This window comes from Filicampus tigris, chromosome 21 (genome assembly GCF_054856515.1).
Source record: "Filicampus tigris isolate MCC_2025a chromosome 21, RoL_Ftig_1.0, whole genome shotgun sequence".
In the NCBI taxonomy this organism is placed as follows: domain Eukaryota; kingdom Metazoa; phylum Chordata; class Actinopteri; order Syngnathiformes; family Syngnathidae; genus Filicampus; species Filicampus tigris.
In genome coordinates, this window is record NC_141237.1 from 5,201,523 (window position 1) to 5,224,435 (window position 22,913).

The window sequence follows — 22,913 nt, forward strand, 5'->3', positions numbered from 1 at the left end:
TGAACTCGACGTTTGTGTAATCGAGACGTGTCCAAGGCCCCGATTGTCTCCTTTCACACTCCGAAATGGACCCTTCCGGTGCCACTGATTACATTAGGGAGGACAGACTCTTTTCACAAGGACGGCCAGACAAAAGAGGCGCTTCCGTGGCCCTCACCATCTGGTCCCCAAATAAGAAACGCTGAAGGAAGAAGAAGAAGAAGAAAAAAAAAAAAAAAAAAAGCCCAGCCAGCGAAAGAAGAGGCTGAATAGAAGGAACACTGTTTGAATAGACGGGACGGCCGGACAGATAAGCAAACATACAGTAGAGCCTCAAAGCCGGCGAGCCAATCGACATGTGCAAATAAAGCCACGGAACAGTGCTATGAGGCGTCGACAGATGTACGCTAAAATGGAATGGTGAATCGAGCGGGCCTCGTTATCGGACCTGCGGTGATGAAACCTAACGTCATACACTATCGGAAAATAGGAATCAATAAAATCGATGATGCTCGATGCCAAAGGCTAAGTCAACTAGGGACCCGTGTCAAAGCAAGCAAACTCGATTTAAGTCAGTCTTGAACCCAATGGCACAGACTTAACGTGAAGTGCATTTTGAGTTTTAGCATTACGAAATCGATTGGTCAAGACAGTCACATTAAATGTCTGAATATTGTTTGCCTCATTGCCCAAGATATTTTTGAATGTTTTTCTGAAAACAAGACAACGCAACAAATTCAACAAACAAAAGAGCCCAGTAGCCTCCATTCAAAATTTGCCGATTACCACGACCTGAATGAATGTGAATCTACAAAGACAGAACTTTACCTATTTCTCAATTGATTGTGACAATCGACTACATTTCCCTGATCGATTATTCAATGGTTATTTTCTACTCTTAAATATTCTGTTTATACATTATTTGGGTCTGCAACTAACAATTGTTTCAATAATCGATTAATCCGTGGATTACTTTGTTGCTGATGAATCGGATAAAACACGTTTCCCACCAGCATGCATCGAGAATTTTTTAGCCACAAAAACGCATTATTTTGCCTCCGTTTTAAAGACAATGTGAGATTTTTCCAGAATATAATCCAGTGCAGAGACCTCAGGTATGTTTCATGCTGCTGTTGTTTGAGGAGGCCGATTAACTGCCCTGCAATGCGTGACTTGTTTTTTCCCCTCTCCGCAACGCAAACCCTAGGAGGAAATCTGGTAAATAAACATGCTCATTAGCGGCAAAGGTGATGGCGCCCTTGATGGGGAGCGCTATTGTCAGGAGATGTGCGTGCGTGTGAGAAGGTGCCACATTGACACGTCAAGTTGGACTGGTCCGTGTGGACTGTAATGAAATTACAACTTTTATTTGAGCTCCTGAAGGACACATGTGATGTGTGAACAACCTTCAGTGCTAAAAAAAACACAGTCTTAGCTTACGATGGTTTGGAACATGGACATTTGCTGTTGAATATTCAAATAGTTGCTCGCATGTCAAGTTGGAGTTGTAATAAATCACTAATAAGCCACAACAATAGGTACACCATTCATTCACATGGTTTTACAATGCTACAGGGGTAAAATTGAAAATGAACACGACTCAGTGAAACGAGCAATTTTTCGGTTGTGAAAAAAAACAAAAAAACGAATATAATTTAGAAAAATCCAAATGTACAAAGTTTTTGCCGTGGTATCGTTTCCCTACTGGTGTTACTTCACACGGGTATAGCATCGGAGTCGGAATTTTGGTCACATTACAGCGCTAGTTTGGGCTAAATCAGTTTCATTTCCCTCCATGTTGGTCTTCAGAAGAAATCACATTGTGTGTGTTTTTCTTTATGCGTGTGGAAATCCGCAAAAAGGACAACTGGGTGATTTAACTTTTTTTCTACTTGTTTTCCAAAAACGTTGAAATATGACTTGGGCATAGGCTAACGATATATGTTTATTGTTGTGGCAAAGGGGTGCAGAATGATTACACTGAGAACAATTTCTACCATCCCTTGTAGCTAAATAGGGCTAATCAGTTAGCCTAATAGCATAATTGCCTCTGTCACTTTTAACAATCTCACAATACCCATCAAAAAATACCAGAGTGGACAGATTTTTTTGTCAGCCAGCTCATGTTAATCCGAAGGTGTTCTCCGAAAACGTTCGAAAATGACTTGGGCAAGTATGCTATTAGGCTAACGATATGCAAGACACGACACTAGATTCTGTTGTTGTTACATAAAAAAAATAATTTGAGATTTGATTGTCATTCGTTCTCAAACTGCAATCCGTCGACCACGGTCTCATCTAGGACATTTTAAACGAGTTGCATAATGCGTAAAGAAATTGAGACCGTCTAGCGATTCACAATCATGAGCTAACAACATTTTCTAACACGAGCAGCAAACGTGTCAATTTAGCAATCCGTTTTGGGGACGTTTCAAAACGACAAGCCGAACAGGCAACTGACCAAGCCTTTATAATTGACTAAAAGTAAAAAGAAAATCCAAAGTCTACATGGCGGCTACACCCCCAAGAAAATGATGCGTGTTCACGAATAGGAAAGAGGACAGACAGCCTGGTGGAAAAGGAATGAAAATGACGGTCCACTGGCGGGAGTTTGACAACTCTATCCCGAGAGGGGTGGAAATAAGTGTGGATTTTGATCTTGGGAAGATTCCCCTCACACGCCAGAAGTGCAACAACAAACAAAAACAACAAGCATCTCCGCAGTGATGCGCCAAGCAGCGTTTTACATGAACGTTTTCATCTGTCGTGCCCGCCGTTAGCGGGAAGAAAGGTGTTGTGACGTGTGACGTTCTGGCAATAAGGCTCATGTTGCAAAGCAAGATAATATAGAGCTCCGCCGCTGACATGAGGGGTTTAACATGCGCGCCTTATTGTACACATCGGAGTCTGCTTAGCATTTTGTAGCCTCGGAGTAAAACGCACGCACGCGTGCGCGGGCACGCTTGTTGGGCTTCCCGAGAAGTGCAATTATTGATTGAAGCTTCCGGCGGAAAAAAAAAAAAAAGGATTTTCTATCACTGAGATTACAAAATTGGGACAGCCGCAGTCAACGTGTTTAGGTTAGTAGTGTTAAATGAAGTGCTGAGTCATGCATAGCGTCACTCTTGTTTTGGTCTCTACCACAGTGTGGCATTTTTTCTTAAAGCATTGCAGAGAAATAAATACGACGCTTTTAAATCAATGAATAATCGCTTTTATTCAGCGTGATTTCAATATCAATCCAAATAATAGTGATTATTATGCCGTCACTTGATGGCACACCGTAAAAGGTTGCGAATATTTCAAACCAACGTAAACAGAATGATGTCTGTTTGGGAGGGGGTAGTAGCAGCCTAGCCTGACATTTGGGGGTGAGGCACATATAGAGTGGGACAGGTGGGGCCAGTCAAGTGGAGTACCAATCTGTATTTTTCCGCTGTAATTAGTTCTCGCTCTTCACAGCAGTCTCCAGATTATGTCATCAGGCCCTTACAGAGAGCTCATTATTCCGTGCCGCAAACGGGACGGAAAGCAAAATCCAATTCTACGGAGACGGGAGCGTCGCGTTCCAGGGAGGAACGGAGTCGCCATGTGAAACCAACAAGAACCAGGCAACACCTGGCGTGCTGAAGTGGACTGTTGCACACGATCTCTCAAAGCACTGCTGCCGTTTCCACTCCCACATGACTGTGGATAAGATATTCTACAACACTAGTAAAAGTTTTTCTTTTTTTTTTTTTTTTTTTTTTTTTTTTTAAATCTTTATTGCCATTACACGTCGTGCATTTAACCAAACCACAAAAAGTGACGCTAGCTAACCCTGACCTGACACAATGCAAAACGCCATAGACGGCTAACAGAATTAGCATCAATATTGAGGTGGTTGTAACAGAACAGAAAAATGACGGTGAAAAATGACTAATACTGCTGCAGTTTACTGAGTCACTTAGTTGTGAATTTTTTAGTTGTGTATTAGTTGGATGCACCAACCGTTTAAATCTTTATATTGTATCCATGTATTGTACACAATCTATTCCGGCTGCAACTGGCGATTATTTTAATAAAATGTCTTTTGGCTAAGATTTGAAAAAAACAAAAACATTTTGCATATCTCAAAAGTTGTTCAATAAACATGTTTAAAAACATTAGTTGTAGTTTGTATTTATTTTTTCAATTCCGATGCCAACATTTCTACATTTAGTAAAATATCGCCTCCAAATATCAGTTATCGGCCTCGTCGACTATGAATGATCTATATCGGCCATGCAAAACCCATTTCGGACTATTTTGCTCGATTGCTCGACTCAAACTTTAATCGCATATACTTGTCATGTTTTGGGACAGAGGACGGCAGCAGTGTTTGATGAGTTTCCATCAAACCAAAAATACAATAATTCAACTTGTCTTGTGCGCGCCGAAGCTACTTTGTGGCTGCCGGTCAGAGTGGCGGAATGCTTTGCTTCAAGCTTGGATGAAACACGATTTCAGCGAAGGCATTCGCCGCTGCACCTGCAGCAACTTCGGCGGCCGCGCCGTTGTTCGCACATTTGCGAGAGTGCCGCGAAAGTCAACAACAACAAAAAAAAAAGTAAACATTCGAAACGAGGCTAATTAGTCACAAGTTAAAGAGACCGCCATCGCCAAGCAATGAAGATGAAAAGGACCCAAAGGAAAACAGCGCACTGATGGCTCGGTGTTGGATTTCCCGGGGTCACGTGCTAAGTCCCGTTAAGAGCCTCAAAGCACTCTTCAGTGCTTAGAGGCGCGGCCCCGCATTTAAGCACACAAACGTGGAAAAATATCAATTTCACATTTGGCTAAACGCTTTCACACTTTGTGTCAGCGACACCGCGAGAGGAGGGCCGCGCAAGACAAAACACGGCTCCTGGATAAGGATCGTGTTAATGCCTATCAATTAGGATCAAACGGGGATTAAGCGGCATGGTTGCGGCGGAGGGACGGGGGCCCGCGCCAAGTCACTGAATACCAGGGGTCACCCCCCCCCGACTTCATTAGGGCTGACCTTTCCACGCCGTTGTGTGACAGCAAAGAGAACCCCGCACACATCCAGCCATGGCGGGTCAAATATGATCCACGCAGAAAAGCAAACGTGAAATATTCACTTTCACAGTCCAGGGAGAGTCAAAAGGTAACCTGCACTTGGGCCAGGTGGTTATTAGCCGCCGTCCTCCCCCCCCACACACACACACTTTGAGTGCAAAAGGAAATCACTTTCTTTCCACCTCGGAGAGATGTATGATTGACTAATTAGTCGTGGTGCAGCGCGGGGTCAAGCGGCTCCAATTCTGCCCGGCCATCTTAATTCACTGAAAGGTCAAATGGCAAAGAGGAAACAGGTACTCCAGGTGCCTTCGAATAAGCATCATTGAGGACAAATGCATGGAAAGTTGCAATAAATTCATCGAAATTCAATTACAATTACCATTATTACACTCCACGATTACAAAATTGGCCTAATCGTAAAAATCAATTATTAATATGCAATTTATATGTTATTTTATATGTCCTTGTTTACACAAGGAAATCACATTTGAATTTATACATTTACACCCTTTTTTTTTAATTTTCTAAAAACTAATTTGATAAATTTAGCTTGGTCCCAAAGGGACTTACTTACATTTGTCTGTACATTTTTTACATTTAAACATTTTCTTGTTTTCGAATTTCTACTAAAAAAAAATAAATGATCGTTTGAATGATCGTGATTTCAATCATTACCAAAATAATCGTGATGAATATTTTTTTCCCCATAAATCGAGCAGCCCCAATGTGGATGGTTGTTTTGTAAATATTTTTTTGGGAGTTTTTACTAGACAATACTTACCGTGATGCCAAGTAAAAATACACTTTTTTTTGGAAAAACAAAAACTAATACTAAAAGTAATAAAAACGCAACTAAAACGCAACTCGCTGCAACAGCGAAACCGCTACTTCTGGTGTTCTTATCGGGGAAACAACATTTTAGGGCGCCGCAAAGCGTTTCATTGAACCACAAACAACACGGCGTGATTGTCGAGGAAAATTTGCCTGGCGCAGCAGCAACGTTATAATAATGCAGAGAGGAAATGGGCGATCAGAGGCTGCTGGCAACGACGTGCCAGACACTCTCCACTCTTTGCTTTTTTGCGAGAAAATTCACCCAAATCGGTTCCACGAGATAACAATCAATTGATACATTTCCAATGTGTTTGGAGCAATGTGCAATAATCCATTCGCTGTGCCAAACCGCTGCATATTTATTCATTTACATAGTTGATATCTTGCATGCATGTCAAGTCAACGTTAGCTCAATACTATAAATGGACTTGGTTACTTTTGAATGTTCACAGAAAGAAAAAAAAAAAAACAAATTCAACAAACAGGAACAGTCCGGTTTCCTCGATACAACCTTTGCGGGTGACTTTGACCTACATGACCGAGAATCTACATAAAGACAATTATTTTAGCAATCAAGTAGCTATTTCTTTATGATACTGTGACAGTAAGTTCAAAACAACTTTTTAAGCAACGATGCAACACGTTTTATTGTTCCTAAGTTTCGATGACAGCTACTCGTCGAACTTAATTTTGCACTCTCACAACAATTTACTACAAATGTTTAAATCATGGGCCACGCAGCGTTTACTTGTTTAAGGCCACATTTCGATCCACTGCGGAACACTTCTTGCGGATCCCCAGTGAGCGCGCGACTACGTTTCATTGAAAACGCTGAAAAGGAGGCTGAGGAGGAGGGCTGCTGCTGCTCTACTTTTCCCTCCATCCGGAGGCGTCGGATGGTTAACACCTAAAAGTTGCCCGAGTTCATCCGAGGCCAAAAGTTTGGGCTCGGAAAGTAAGCGGCGTTAAAACCAAGCGAGCGGTGGAGTCAAACAAGTGCTCACTCGGGCCTGCAGCCGTCTTTGTCGCGGTGTTGTCGATGAGCAGTTGAGCACGCATCGTTTGCAAGGAGTTTGGGGGGGGGGTGGAGGATTTTGGGACAAGGGGGTGCTTGGAGATTATTTGAAGATGGAAACAGGAAGTAATGCGGCGGCTGTCTGCGGCATGGCGCCCCGTGCGCAGCTCGATCACAAACAATGCAAGCAAGCAAATATCAGAACGACTTGAAGTGAAGCCAAGCCGACGTTACGGACGCGCACGGTTCATCGACACGCTAGTTTTCGCATCAACATCAAGAGGACGGGGGATTTTTGACACCGTTTTGACATGCGCAAGGGTTGCGGCTGAAAATCGAATTGTTGCATATTGTCTTGATAATGTACGTTTCAAACTTTAAATCTTCAATTTAAGGTGTACAGAAAGATCAACTATTGGCTTGTTATCTGCAGACAAATTCTGTCAACAATGGCAAAGGACTCGGTTCAGTCAACTTCGGCCTCGTTGTGGACAAAAAGGCAATTCTACTCATGTACCAACGAGAAAAATTACGTGGTAATAATGACAAACATGATAACCCTAAATGTATATGTGCCGCATATTGTCGTTCTTTCCTCACATGCAACACGTGATTTTTTTTTGGTCTTTGTAATCATAATGAATTTAACAAAAAAAAAAAAAAAAAGAATTTAAAAAAATCTCGACGTAAAAAGTCACCTCAGCATTTTGCTGCATTAGGAAATTAGATGTGCACATAAATTTTGCTTTTCATTTAACAATTAAATCAACAACTAAAAGCTTGGCATTTTTATGTAGCGTAGTGAAATTATTATTCTATTTGGTATGATATCCAGGATGAAATAAAAAGGCAACCAAATATTTATATGTTACAGAAAACTGACAAATAGAAATTGAAACTTAGTAACACCGTACACACCAGAAACAAATTCAGTACAATTTATCACTTATAAAAATATATCAAGGAAAATACATTTGCATCCTAAAAAAAACATGATCGCACTGGAAAATAGTATCAAGTCTCTCCCTGTAGTTCACAAAAGATATGTAGAACAAAATTAAAATGGCTCAGCAGTCAGCACTACAATTATTAATCACATAAATATTGCTTCATTGTGTAGAAACGATTTGAATAAAGCTTTGGTACAAGTGGAATGTATTCCAAGTTTAAACATGCATCTCCTTATCTGTTAATGTGAAAACTATGTTTTGAATATTCAGTCAAATGCGTATAAATATTAACAAGCCATCTTGAACGACCTTCCCAAATAACATCCAAACGGGTAAAATATTAAACGCGATATTACAACAAACTCATTTCATGAAGCTAAGTTCAGAATTAAAGATGAACACAGACGGGTTTTTGTTTTAGAAATGTAAAAAATGAACGTAAAAAGCACTGAAGTGTGTGGGTTATTTTTCTTTTATCATTTCTTTATTTTTTTTTACAGTGTTGCGGGTCTTTTGTTTCACCACCTCGTCTCCGAACCTAAAATGGAGGCTGCCTGTTTTTTCGGCGCCATCGACAACACGGCACACAATACAAAAAGCAGCAGCAACAAATGGACGCACTGACTGGCCGCTTGCCAGGAAACACCGTCAAATACAGAGAAGGCCTTCATTTCAAATGAGCAACAGCGATTAAAAAAAAAAAAAAAAGTGACGGCGAGTCCCGCCGTTTACGACAGACAATGGCAGCTGCAGCCGAAAAAAAAACAAAAAAAAAAACGCTTTGAAATGCTCTCGAGCGCACACCCAAGCTGTAACTCAGCTGCTTTCATCCAGACGCCGTCATGGCGTCACACCTCGTGACCGCACCGTGGGCGGAGACTAAACTAAAAAGGCAGCGGGAGGACTCAGACTTGTGGCCTCAAGTGCAATCGGCAAAACCAACGAAATGTAGGAGAATTTCTCACGGAGAAATTACCGATGCATAGCACCTGGGGAAAAGACAGACCTCCACCAAGGCCAAACAAACTACCCACTCGCTATATATGACTGACAGTTTCCCAACTGATGTGGTGTGAGGCATCATCAGGTGTGCCGCGGGAAATCATCCCATTTCACTTAATTGATCCTAAACGTATTTACGACAAATAAAAGCATTTTTGCCCAACTATCTATGTCGGCAATATATATTAAAAGGAACAAACCACAGGTACACTTTTTTGTGACATTTTTGCTTGTTTTTGCTCAATACAAGTAGGGCAACATTGCTTTCGTCCAGCGATTCTCAAAGTGCGATACGAGTACCACTAGTAGAACGAGGGCTCCCTCTTGTGGTACGTGAAAGAATTCCTGCCTAGGTTCAGTTCAATTGTATTTAACTTGCAAGCTAGTTATTTTGTTTAAACATGAATTTAGGTACAATATTTTGTGTGCAATAAATTTTAATTATTAATCAAGACGTTTTCCCCCTACATTTAAGCACAGTGTTAATGTTCAAATCAGGGCCCAACCGATTAATCGGCAAACCAAATAATTATTTAATCAGTCGATATTAGCTCGGCAAAAATCAGTAATTTTTTTGTTACACATTACAACAAAGATAATGATATTCAAACATCCCCCAAGCCCCCACAAAAAAAAAAGTATTTCTGTTGTAAAGTTAAATACTAGAGGACATAAACTTGTTAAAAGGCCAAATGTTCTTCCTGTAATTCATATCGTTATTGTTGTAAACATAAAACTGTAAAATAAGTCATTTTATTCATTATATATATTCTTTTTATAATCAATCGTCGGATTTATCGGTTATCGCAATTTTATTCTGCCAAATATCAGAATTGGAACCGGACTCAAAACATGCTTACAGGTCAGGCCCTAGTTCAAACTGTGCCAAATATTACAATGGCTTACAATAACAAAAAACATACTTCTATACACTTCATTTTTGAGGAACACTTTGTGATACTATACTACCCTAAAGTATTTTAAAATTGGCCCGTGATAGTGCTATTCCTAGAACTAAGTATTTCTTGAGATAATACTTGGTTTAAATATTTTGAGAACCACTCCATAGTCAATGAACACAAATCAACAAAAGGCAATTATCAGCAGGCGCACAAGTTTCAAATGGCGGCCAATACCCCTCTCCTTCACTAAGTAGTCTTTGCTCGCCAACAAAAAAAAACAACTTCCCAGACTTTCCCCAGCTCGGTACCCAAACTTGCTAAACTACATCATGAATTGACAGAGTTGGCGCACCCCCTCAAAAAAAGGCAAAATAAAGCCCAATACATGAGATAAAATGACTCAAAACAATGCAATTTTCCCAGTCGGTTTTGCATAGTTGCACAAAACATGGATAGCCAGAGCTACAAAACACTGTGTTAATACAACACGAGAAAAACGCTTACATAATGTTACTTTGGCAATCTGCAACCCAAAAACATTTTTAACACAGCCACCCATAATTTTGAGCTTCAGAGACCAAAGTTTGGGAAACCCTGCAGTGGGCCGACATCTCCCTCAGGCAATCACGCTGTTCACAGCATTCCTGGAATTGCTTCTCTCCACTTTAAAAGTGCCCAAAATGCTCTTGAAAGAACGGGTCAGCAGAGCTCTTACCAGCTGGAGGGGCAGGTAGACGCGCTCTGACGCCCGTTCGAGCGAAGATGCCGGCTTCTCCTGAGGGTGAAATGAGCACAAAAAAAAAAACATCAAACAAGCATATAGATTAGTACTAACAATAGCAATACTGTTGCTGAATAGTTGCTCTCTAGAGGATCGCGGACCAGAGAAATCCTTAATATTTTTCAACAAATCCAAGATTGTTTTTTTTTTTTTTTTTTTTAGTTTTAGTAGGATAAGGGATGTTAACATTTTCCTAAATAAGAATGGGGGGAGGGGGGCGGTTGACCGGGCACATGTAGGATGTGGGAAACTACGCGCAATTCAGGGCTGAGCAATATTCTCACAAAATATTGCGACATTTGGCAAAGGAAATTCAATATTGTCCTTGATATTTTAAGTCAATAATGGCAGATTTTTTACAGTCAAATCAGGAATGTTCCTTCATTTTCCACTGAGTGCCGTTCAAGTTTGTTAATGATCAAGATTGCGCAAGAACCTACAACATTTGACTGGAGGGTGGGTCAAGGGACAAAGCAAGCGTTTTGGTGCAGATGGTAACAGACTGTCAATATTATTTTGCACCCATAGTGTTTGGCACGTATGGTGAAAGTTTGGGAACGCTGGACTTAAACAGTCAAAACAGGGCAACTGAAAAAGTGTCTACTGCAACACAAACCAACGAACCTGAAACAGCCACGCCTTCCTCACCTTTCCATAATTACAATTCCGCTCATTTTTGACCGACAACGTCAAAGCGGCTCCGCTCAAAAACTAATAGTTGAGCAGTCAAGAGCTATGAAAAGAATAGGACGACAAGTATGCGCGCTAAGTAGGTGATAATGAAGAGATCTTGTCCGGGCCGGTCACCGATACGGCAAACAGATAAATATCACAGGGCCAAAGTAACTTGTCATGTCAGAGGGACGCTCGCAGCGCATTTCTGACAATTGACAAGTGCACAACAAGCGTGTTTGAACATAAAACGATTCACCTTTCACACGGGAAATGTGTCATCAAAAAGTTGCCTCGGATAAAAAAAAAAAAAAAAAGAGATTATTTTTTAAAAACTTGATTACTTCAAACTAAGATAAAAGTTGACTTTTTTTTTTTTTTAAATAATTTTAAGCCCTGGCCCAAATGAAGATCAAATATAAAACTAAATAAATAATACACTACCAACAAGAGTAACCAAATGGATAAATAAAATGTCATTGTAATTCAAATATACTTCTTTAAAAGCAATTTCCTGCAGCGGCGCAACATTCAGTGGTCTGACACCAAATTATCACAGTCCTTATGTTGGCCACCTGCTGTTCCTTACACATACACATCATAATATATTGTCGCTATAAAGAACAAAGGAGACATTACTTTATTGTAAAAAATAATGCCTCTTGCTCGTTAATTATATACAGTACATGTTACTAGTCTATGCTACATCCCTCTCAGAGTTAAAAATGTACAGTCATCACGTGTTATTTGTTGCTTCCCCCTTAAAATTCGCAAGTTTGTAAAAAAAAAAACCTTATGGTGATCAATTTCTACCTTTAATTAGCAGAGCGAGTTGAATTTTCCCTTCAGGATCATAATTACTTATTCAAATCAAATTTCATTGAAAATGTAATTCCAAATGATCACATATAACAAATGAAGTTATTTAGTTTTAAAATGTGATTCAATTTAGAGAATTAGTTTGCCATTTTTCACCACTGCAGCAGAGGCAGAAGGTACAAGTCGAAATATTTTGCCACATATTGACCTCGTATCAGGCCGAAAAATGGCGTTCTCGATAAAGCAACGAGAGCAGAAATCCAAGTTGAAGTGTAGCGAATGAGACAAAATGGCTACAGACGTGACGTGACTGAGGCGCCGCGTTTTCACTCGTCACGTGGACGCCGTGTGGGTCGCAGAGGTTGGGCTTAGCAACAACACAGAGGCGGCCATCTTGGCCCCCTAAAAAGCTACCGCTGAGGAGGGAGGAGGCAAGACTGCGCAGACTGCAGTGACGGCGCACAAATGTCTAGACGGGCCTCAGGCGGCAGACGATCAGTGGGGACAGACACGTTACACTCTCGGATCTTCTTGTGGGCAAAAGATTGGGATTTGTTGCCGTTCGTGAGCAGGGAAATGTTAAATGGATTATTCCTATGCTAGATTGAGAATCGTTTGAACCCTATTTTTGCCCCACGGACAGGAATTGCACATAAAAGCAGTGAAAGGCTACAAGAATTGTCCAGCTATATTGATAAATAGGCAATACGCTGGCGTAGTGGGTTCGTTAGCAAGCTAGCTAACGTGTTAGCACTCTAGCTTCGACTTTGCATAAAATGTGAGGAAGATTCTGCATTGCACTTCGGTGTGAATAAGAGGGAATGGATGGAAAGGTGCCGAACATCTAGAAGTAAAAGTACACACACCCTAGTTCAAATGCCTGATTTATTTCGTGATAAAAAACAAAACAAAAATGAGACCGAGACAAATACAATGGTCAACAGCAAATTCTAACCAGAGATGATTTTTTTAAACATATTTTTGATGCTGATTTAATAAATGTCTTCCCTTTTTTTCCTAGCACATTTTTTTTCTATATTTTCTATAAGTTTGACCTAAAAATGCTTGCGCAACAGACTTTGTGTTGTAATTTATACCCATGATGCTTCAGAAGAGAAAAAAAAAAAAAAATCCACCTGCTGCTTAACCTCACGATTTAATCAAAAATATTACTACCACCTACATTACTATATTATTATTATTATGAAAACCTGCTGTGCTAGAAAAAACATGTCTCATTGGGAATCAGCACAAAAAAATAAAAATATCTAGAGGAACACTTTACTTGCATCTTTGATAAAAATCTGCAAAAATGTGTTCACCAGTGTTATTTAATAATTGTTTCCACCATTAATGAGGCCTAGTACCTGAAAAAACTCAATGTTAATCTTTTCAAGAGAAGAAGTAAAGATAAACACCTGAGATAATGTGGTTGCACAAGTGCGCACACCCTATTTGAACTGGGATGTAACTGTTCAGAATGAACCAATCACATTCAAACTCATGGTAAAACAGGAGTAGGCACACACCTGTCACTCAAGGGCCTCTAATTAACCCCAAATAAGTTTGGTGTGATGGGCTTTGTGTCTGCACCAAATAAAGTATTTTGTAGGAGCTTAGGGGGGTAACTCACCCAAAATCTGATGGAAAAGTCTCCAAGCCAATTGAAAATGGATACATAAATGCGAATGGGATTCATAGACATAGATTAAGTCTTTCATGACGAAAATGTGTTTAGAATGTGATTTTTAAAAATATGTGAGACAGATACATAGGTGTCTCTTAAGTGTATAGGCCAGGCGATTGACAATGTGAAGTTGCATGGATATAACTCATTGAAAATGTGCATTTAGGGGACTTTAGGGACACCTTGATATGCATTGATTAGCGTGTAAAAGCCTACTTCCTTTAGTTAAGGAGACTCAATAGGAACGTGGCAGACTAAATTGGTATATGAAAAGAAATGTACTGTATTCTCTCTCTATAAAAAAAAAAAAAGTGGGGCAACCAACCTTTCTCCATGTCTGCTGCTCTCTCCGTGAACCCTGAACGCAGCACGCAGACACCCCTGAGCATAAAAACAAGTGACAGGACAAAAGATTAAAATAACAACGTTCCACGACGACTCGGTGACACGTAGCGCGTTTTTATTGCTACGGGGTCAACATTTGACTCATGTGAGAATAACAGAACTTTGTGAGTGGCTTGACGTCCACTTGCACAGACAGCTGCCGTCTAAACGTGTTCCTTAGCGCCAATTAGCGCCAATTAGCGCCAAAGCACGTCTGCTCATTCAAAAGCACCGCGTCGGGTTCATGTAAGGTGGGTTTGTTTTAAACTCGATTCAAGCCGCGTCTAAACAAAATGTTGGTCAAATGTAGCATTAGAGCGGAACCGTGTAGGTGTATGTTAGCAAACTCACCTGTCTGCGCAATCATCCAAATCTGCTGACGCACCAAAACTTTCACATCGCTCCCTCCCCCCACCACCACCAAAAATACAATTTCTCTCATAACGACGGTCCGTTGGCGGCTAAATAAAATCCCACATTCGGCCAGGTGTCCTCGGTGGAAAGAGTCGAGCAAGAAAAGGGAAAAGGCTGAAAAAAACTCCGTGTCCTATTTTGTCAATTTCAGACACACTCCAGACAGCCTCGGAGCGGCTACGTGCGCGTTCCCTTCCGCGCGTGCACGTCGAATGGCGCGGGAAGCGGCGACGGCGTTTGATTGATAGCGAGTCGGACCAATGGTGGCGTGAGGCACAGCATGTCGTCCAATCAAGGGGATCGATGTTAAAAGGTGTCCGCCCACTCAGCCTCCTCGCTGCACTCACGATGTGCTTCAATAAAACAAGCAAGAGATGTGGGTCACAGACTGGTGCAAATTCTCTCCAGTGAAGAAGGATGAGCTATACACGGTGCCATATACTGTTTGGAAATAATACACATGCATAACAAACCAAAAAAAAAGAAAAAAAACACGGCCCCCCCCAAAAAATAAAAAAAATACAAATCTGACAAAAACTACCACCATTTTTATATAATTTAAAGATATATTACATATACTTTAAGGGTACAATAGTTCCTTTTTTTAAATTTTTATATCGTATTTTATAAGCATTTTTTGCACTGTACTATAGATATTTATGTAAACACTATTGTTTATAGTAAGGAGATAATAGTTAACATATTTTCAAATTGTATGACAATATTTATGATACTGAAAGGCAATGATAGTTATTACAAGTTTTTATTTTTAATAATTTTACACTGTAATGAGATCAAAGTTGGCACAAATTAAACAGTATCTTATACTGTATATGTATAAATATGCACAGTATATGTATGCATATACTGCAACTGTTTATGTGCTGACTAGTCGTGACTACTATGCTCTCCTTACAGTATAACAATATTAAAAATAATATTCAAATTTGATGGACATACATGTCTACATTGCTTATAGAGTCAGGAGAATCTAACAGAGATGTTGTAGTTTGCTAGCGACATCTTGAAATGTCTGACATTTGTGGTTCCATTTGAAATCGCTTTAATCAGTCTCAAAATCTAACCACAACAATGTGCAAAGCTTTGCATTTTACAGTGCAATGTAGCAATGACTTATAGCAGTAAACGTCATGTCATGTCATGTCATGTCATGTCATCTTCCAAACCGCTTATCCTATACAGGGTCGCGGGGAGTTGCTGGAGCCTATCCCAGCCGTCAATGGGCGAAGGCAGACTACACCCCGAACTGGTCGCCAGCCAGTCGCAGGGCACACATAGACACTGTCACTGAGCGGGAATCGATCCCACGCTGCCCGCACACATCTCAGGCGTGTGTACCACCACACTATCAGCGGACATAGCAGTAAATGTGCTTACGATAAACAACACACACTAAATCCAGCAACGCCATCAAAACGCCATTTGGTCACATTATTGCTACCTGTCTGTCAGGTCTTCAACCGGTGAGTAGTTTGATTTTATTTTAGTTTTATTCAACAGTGGTAAACTTCTTTTCATGATTGTATCCCGCTTTATAATGTAAAGTTTGATTGAATGTTCTGTTATGAAATCCAACGATACTGATACACACCACTAAGTAACAGGATTGCTACCTGTCTGACAGGTTTCTTCAAACAATGAGTATTGTTACTTTATTCTACTTTCTTTTTATAGTGAACTTATTCACGATTTTGTGCTGGCACCACTTTTGAGCCTGCAATGAATCGATGCACTTTCCTATGGGAAAAACTGCAAATGTCTCCCACATAAAACCACTTCAAAGACGTTTGGGTTTTGTCAAAGGCACGTTTGGCCATCCTTTGGGGGAAAATAACAAGACTTGTCTGCTTTGGCTCTGCACTCTTTTTTTTTTTAATTTGCATTGTTATGGAAAACCGCTGGATTTGGACAGGCCATAATGGAGTGTGACAGCTCCCCCTTTTCACCATTTATTTGGAAGAGAAATCAAAAATCCTGGGAAAGTGAATCCAGAGGGGAGGGCGATGAATATCTTAAATATGGCTTTCGGAAACAGCTGTACGTAGACGCGGACAGACACAAAAACGTATTAACAAAACAACTGATTGGATTTAATGCTGTTTTTTTTCATCCTCACAGGCCATTAATATGCACAGTCTTTCCCAATCTGCTCCGCTGATCCCCTACCTCGTCCATCTTTGCAGATATTGACCTGGCTGGTGCCACAAAATGGCTCCTTCCTCACAGTGGGAGCCCATAATAAGGCAATACAATGAGGTTTCACTTCACTGCTCACCTCTCTTTGGTTGTCTCTCGCCGTCTTTGTTGACCTTTTTTCAGCCCAGGAGGAATTTCGAGGGGGGCTGGAATTCCACTGAAGTGGACAGCTAACGAATTGTCTGATGGAAATGATGAATGACAGGGAAGAAGGATGAATATGCTGCATTTTGAATTTCTATGACTTGAATGATCTGAAATATTATTCTACATTAACATTTCTATATATCCATGACTGCTTTCTAGTGTCAGTCTTGAAAAAATGAATGTTGTAATAATTATTTCACAAATACAGGACTCCATCAATCAATATTCTCTACTGCCTGTCCTTCAACTGAGATACAGAGGTTGCACAAGCATGCACACAATTAACTAGCCACATTCAAATTCAAATACCGATTAACCACAAATAGATTTAAGATGTTCTAGTAGGCTTTTGCTGACATATGTTTTTTTGTTTCCGGCAGGAGGTTTTGTCCAAACAGTGGCTGCTATTTGGAACCGTTTGTAATTCCCAGGACCTTGTCTAGGGTCCCAGTTCGAGTTGATGAAAAATGGCCCCAAAACTCAATGCTGCCAACTTGCCAAGCATACATTTTGGAAATATGGTGAAAAAAAATCAAACTTATTTCATCAGGCCAATTTTTTTTTTTAACAAATTCCTATACGGGTTTGGACATATGACGCAGATAGGAGTTTGTTGTCACATGTACTTGCCAGAAATTTCTGCAGCTCCTTAAATGTTTCTGCCAGTTTCATCTAATCTTTTCATCAATTATAGGTCTATGTTTTACCTCGCCTTGCCGACAGAAGTCGCTGTTGTTTCGTAACACATAATGAATCACCGGGAACGGAAGCACACAGCGCCGCCATGTTTGTGCTCTGCTAGTTAGCAACTTAGCACAGCGGGGGGGAACAAGCAGCCGCGCTTGTTGTTTTTGTAGTTACGTCGAAAGCGCCACTCATTCATATCCCACGTTTCGCCTCATGGAAATGTCGACTTTCTAAACAAATACCAAATGTTACCCTCAGCTGTGTAGTCACACTCCTCAAACGGAAAGCGCTCACGCACCATGTCGGCCAATGACGAGGGTAAGCGGCTCTTTTCTTCCTTACGGGTGCCATGCTAACTTAGCCGAGCGGCTAATGTTAGCCGTGAGCTTTTTTTGTCGGCCACCTACGTCGAAATTGATGTTTGCTCGACAAAACTTATGTCGCACATATGGATTGTATTTGTTTGGAATTTGCGCAACACGCTCAGTGGCTAGATGAGACGTAGCTTCGGGAAGTTAACCCCATTTCCTCATTTAGCATCGCTGAAAATATGTACTCGGCTAACGCAATAGCGACCAGTGAAATTCGGGCGCAATAAAATTGTTTTACGTAACGACTCCACCGACGTTGGTGTTTTATTAACTCACCGTGGCCTCAAAGTGGGACTCAATTAGCGCTGATGCAGTTTTGAATGGGATGTCACGACTGTGTTTTATGGTTGTAAAAATGCGTTTTTAAAGCAATAGGTGTGGTGGCACAGTGTGATGTAACCCAGAGTTACGGTATATAATGAAATGTGCACTTAAAAGAGAGTGCTTGATTTGAAATAACATGAAAAACGTGGATATACAGTAATAAACTAACGTAATTCGTTTTTTTTCCTCTTTCCTGTCCGTCAGATAGCATTACACATTCAACATGACATTTATGACATTTTAGTTCCGAAACGCTCCTAAACACTTGTGCGAAAATGTTATGATTCAAAGAAACCTAGGTTGAACTTCTAGCCATTAATCCAAAAAGTATATTTGGCACAAACACAACACTGGTGGCATCATGCTGTTTGTCTTCAGATGGACCTTAGTCAAATTGGAGGAAATTAACAGTTCCTAATAGCAGTCAGTGTTGGAACCGAACCTTCTGCTAGGGCAAAAACATATCAGGAAAACCTTAATAGAAGATCTTAACTTATTTGTTTTATTATATGTTGTGGGTAATTTGCAGGTAAGGGTTGAATTTTTTGAATTGTCAGCATTGTGATGTCATGATTTGTTGGAGAGTGTGCATAATATTTTTGTGTTTTTGTATTTTTTGGGGGTAGATTATACCTTTGACGAATATGACAAGCCTGGAACGGAGCGTTCACGAAGGAGGAGGGGCGAAGATGACGATTTAGAGAGGTAAATCATCCCCGTAATTTAATTTAGATAAAAACCCAAATCATGACACATTACAAGAGATTCTCAGTTTACGACGGTACGAACTTGCGCTGTTTTGAGATTACGAATGGTGCGCAATTAATTAATTTGGTATGCTCAGTTAGAGGTGTATTTCATTTGATTGTTTACGCCTAGAAGTATTTTTTATGCTAATTCTAAGTTTTCTGAATGCTATTGCATTAGTGTAGGTTAGTGATGGACTACGATGCATTTTGATTTGCATGTAAAAGTCAGACGAGATCGCCACTGTGGAAAAATAACTCCTTCGTAAACCAAGGATCCCCTGTACTGTGGTTTCTGAGAAGGGTCAAAATGCACATTCTGCCTCAAATTTGTATTTTCTCCTTAACAGTGACTTGGAGGAGGATTTGTTAGAAGAATTTTCACCGTCGGGTAAAAAGGTAAGACGTGAAAAAAAAAAGGAAGTCACGTACAATGACACACTCACATTTTTTATCATATTTTAACTTCACCCTTCACCCTCCACCCTCGCAGAATCTTTCTGAAGATGAGGACGAAGAGCTGAATGATGCTCTTCTTCAGAGTGATGAGGAGGAGGAACACATGAGGTAAAGCACTTCAGTCATATGTTAACTGTTAATATTACTTCACATGTTACAAACTAACACTATTACTGTATACAGTAAAAAAAAAAAAAAAGTTTGGGATTGCTATACTGTGCTGAAAAAAATAAATAAGTTATGTTGTCGTTTAATTGACATTGATTAGACTTTCATCACATTATAGCCCAATACAAAAAAAATCTTTAGGCATTCATCCACTATGATATAGTAAATTCTGCTCAAAGAAATTAAAATAAATCTAATGTGAGCAGACCATTAATCCCAATTATTTTCATACGGCGCGACAATGCCGAATACTGGTGTGTAAGTTATTATTTGTATGTACAGCTTCAACCTGCAAGGGATCACGCAGGACTTCTCGGACGATGCCTTCAACCTGGGCGCCGACGACTATGGGGATGTGGGCGCGGAGCTGGGTTACCCGCAGAACCAGGCCGGCGAGGTATATGCTGAGAACTACACCCGTGATGACGTGCCCGAAGACCAGGAGGATTACACCGTACACGAAGTGCTCGACATCCAAATCAATGAGTCCATCGACGGAGAATTTCAAGTGAGTTTATTGACTGCGTCCATCTAAATTAGTCAGCCACTCTGTCATCCACGTGAACAAATAGATGCCTCCCTTTTCTCATTCAAACAGAAAAGAACAGCAAGCGTTACAAACCTAGATTATAAACACTATTGTACATATAGAGCTCTTTTGAACTGTGTTGCTTATCAAAACAGCAGCAATGGGCAAAGCACACGAGCAGAACAGAAATGGACAGTCCCAAAAAATTGGATATAGGCATTAAATTGGATTTGGGCACTTGGGCCTGCTATGTAAGTGCAGCTGTTTTGTTTTGATTTTTGGAATTTGGAATAAAGCCTTGAGAACACCCAAACAACATTGTGACGTCCCGCATCTCGACTCTTTAACTTCTAATTGAGGACTTTTTTTGCTCTATTGTGTCCGAGAGATATCACTTCCTTTGGGGTGACTGTGAGGATTAGAAATCTATTCAGGTAAAAGGAGATGTAGGTCTAGCTCTATGTTTGTTTTTTGTTACCCCCCTGCTATCTCCTCCCGCCGCCGGGTAATTTCTCCATCACACTGACAAGGTTTACGCTGACTGCTTGTTTGGCGGCAGGCGATGCTCCGCCGAGTGCCTTTCTGACCTTGGGCCTTGGTATCTCTTGGCGAGTAAGGAGACGCTTTGTGCTGCCAGTCGCCGAGGTTAATGTGTGCAAGTGGGTGGGTGGCTGTTTGATGGGGGCTTTTATCCGTATCTGATAACGCGTCATGCAGGTGAAAAGATTATTGACCTTCCCGAGGACACCCCATACACGTCCGTGGTGATTGATGGTGAGCTTCTCTTTATTTGCTCCCCTCCACACTAAGAGGATCAAAGATAAGCGTCGATCCGTGCGCGAATGTCCGCCACGGTCCGTTTAACCAACATGCCATGCTGTTTGGCATTTCATAGTTGTGGACAAAACTATTGGGACACCTGGCCTTTCACTCCTGCAGACGGTTAAAATGGGCCATGGGATTTCAATTGGGTTTCAGCTGCAATAGTGTATACAATAATGTGACCTCTTGTTGCCTTTTTGTTTGAGGGCGTGTTTGAGCAGATGCAATGTTTTAATTACAAGCAAGTCCTACGCCGCTTGAATGGTGCTCATTGTGGCGCTTTTGCAACGTGGGTTTGGAACGCCATGGCCATGTAGTGACTGGCATATTTTTAAGTGCTTACAAATCATTTGTCATCTGCTCAGGTTTGTGTGCCATCAAATTAGCCTCTTACAGAGTCAATGCTGCGAAATTGTCATAATTGATACACCAATTTAGAGATTAGCTTTTTTTTTTTTTTGTGTGTGTTCCTGAAAATACCTGTCAAGTAATTACCGGTAATCATAATGTCCTTAGGTATTTCATTTCTTTCATACTTTTGAGTGTTGAACAGGCTCCTTCTGCAGTCAGGTATAGAAATACGTGAATGTATGAATTATTGCTCAATTGCTGTATTGCAATCCACAGACATTTTCTGTTGCGCCTGTCCTCATTAAGGTCACAAATGAGCTGGAGCCTGTCCCACCCTCTACTGGTTACCAGTTGCACAATGTCATTGATAAAATATCGCCAAATTATCGTATTGTTTGTTTGCGATTCTCTTTATCAGATGCAGGCTGTGATGGAGGTTTTTTTTTTTTTTTAAAGGTTTGCCCACATTTCTTTATATCATGTCCATCATTTACATCTAATTGACTTTCAAATGCTGTCAGGAATAGTAATGAAGCCGTGCTCCCACTGTTATGTTAATTTGCTATCGGAAGAGGGGTCGGGTGGGGTTTTACACGGTGCCTCCCGAAAATCCTCTGTGCAACATTTGCGTATGCCTCTGTGCAATTAGCTGCCTGTTTTTTCATATGTAGACTTATGGAAGACAGAGACCGTTCCATTTCCACAAATAGGTTACAGTCACAATTTCCAACACCTTTGTCTGCAGGACAATGAATGTCAAAGCTATGAGGACGTAGGGGGATTTGAGCAGGAAGTGGCCCCCGAGGAGGAGCATTTGGGGGATGAGCATCAGCAGCAAGCAGCGGAAGTCCCCCAGGTCTTTGCAAGGCAAGAGGTATATCATACCACAAGTATTGATAGACAAGAGCTGATTATATGCCTCAATAGTGAGTTGTTAAATGTTTCAGCACAGACCTATCTGTTGAATTTAGAGAATAAGAAACCACATTTAGGATTGACCAAACATGATGAATAAGACAGCACAACCCATGGCATATGATCCCCGCCCCAGGTTGAAAATGAAGCCATACCGGAAGAAGTACCAAAGGAGGACTCTGATGACGACGAGGACGAAGATGGAGACTCTGGTCGTATCCGCTTCAAGTCGGAGAGAAAGGACGCCGTTGTTGTGCGCTTGGCCGACGCTGGCACTAAGCGGAGGAATATCCCGGAAACACTAGGTAGGAAAATTGTGTTTTGGATTAATATTCCCTCAAATGTTACAAAAGGGTCATTTAAGCGCTTTTATTTCTTCAGAACTGTCAGAGAAGGCCAAAAAGGATCTCATAGAGCTTGAGCAACAAGAACGGCAGAAACGGCAAAATCGGTACGGTGGCCGAGGAGGAAGAGGGGGAGGCTACACTGGATTTGGAATGCACAACATGAGAGGCGGACACCGCGGAAGAATGAATGACCACAGCTTCCACCCAAGGGGCAACATGGGAATGCGGGTAAAACTCAACGACATTCACAATATTCTCTCTCACTTCAGCACAGTATGGAGAATTTACTTAAATACATTGTATACAAATGCATAGTCCATGAAATGA

General features: G+C 40.8%; 2 protein-coding genes across 8 annotated transcripts in view; one reads left to right on the plus strand and one right to left on the minus strand.

Moving 5' to 3' along the window:
* LOC147127316 (uncharacterized) overlaps nucleotides 1-14,747 on the minus strand; it is a 38,330-nt gene extending 23,583 nt beyond the window's left edge. For all 5 annotated transcript variants that reach the window (XR_015084230.1, XM_086020547.1, XM_086020549.1 and 2 more), the window contains exons 1-3: nucleotides 14,441-14,747; nucleotides 14,031-14,086; nucleotides 10,462-10,521 (exon numbers count right to left, since the gene is read on the minus strand). Coding sequence is in view for 4 of the 5 variants with exons in the window: in XM_086020547.1 (XP_085876673.1) it covers nucleotides 10,462-10,521; nucleotides 14,031-14,086; nucleotides 14,441-14,531 (207 nt within the window). In the remaining variant the exon portion in view is untranslated. The remainder of the gene's footprint in view (nucleotides 1-10,461; nucleotides 10,522-14,030; nucleotides 14,087-14,440) is intronic.
* A 2,874-nt stretch (nucleotides 14,748-17,621) lies between these two features.
* The window catches only part of rbm33a (RNA binding motif protein 33a), a 55,889-nt gene continuing 50,597 nt past the window's right edge, over nucleotides 17,622-22,913 (plus strand). For all 3 annotated transcript variants that reach the window (XR_015084128.1, XM_086020110.1, XM_086020112.1), the window contains exons 1-8: nucleotides 17,622-17,872; nucleotides 18,876-18,954; nucleotides 19,346-19,394; nucleotides 19,489-19,562; nucleotides 19,905-20,130; nucleotides 22,070-22,198; nucleotides 22,376-22,544; nucleotides 22,621-22,814. Coding sequence is in view for 2 of the 3 variants with exons in the window: in XM_086020110.1 (XP_085876236.1) it covers nucleotides 17,854-17,872; nucleotides 18,876-18,954; nucleotides 19,346-19,394; nucleotides 19,489-19,562; nucleotides 19,905-20,130; nucleotides 22,070-22,198; nucleotides 22,376-22,544; nucleotides 22,621-22,814 (939 nt within the window). In the remaining variant the exon portion in view is untranslated. The remainder of the gene's footprint in view (nucleotides 17,873-18,875; nucleotides 18,955-19,345; nucleotides 19,395-19,488; nucleotides 19,563-19,904; nucleotides 20,131-22,069; nucleotides 22,199-22,375; nucleotides 22,545-22,620; nucleotides 22,815-22,913) is intronic.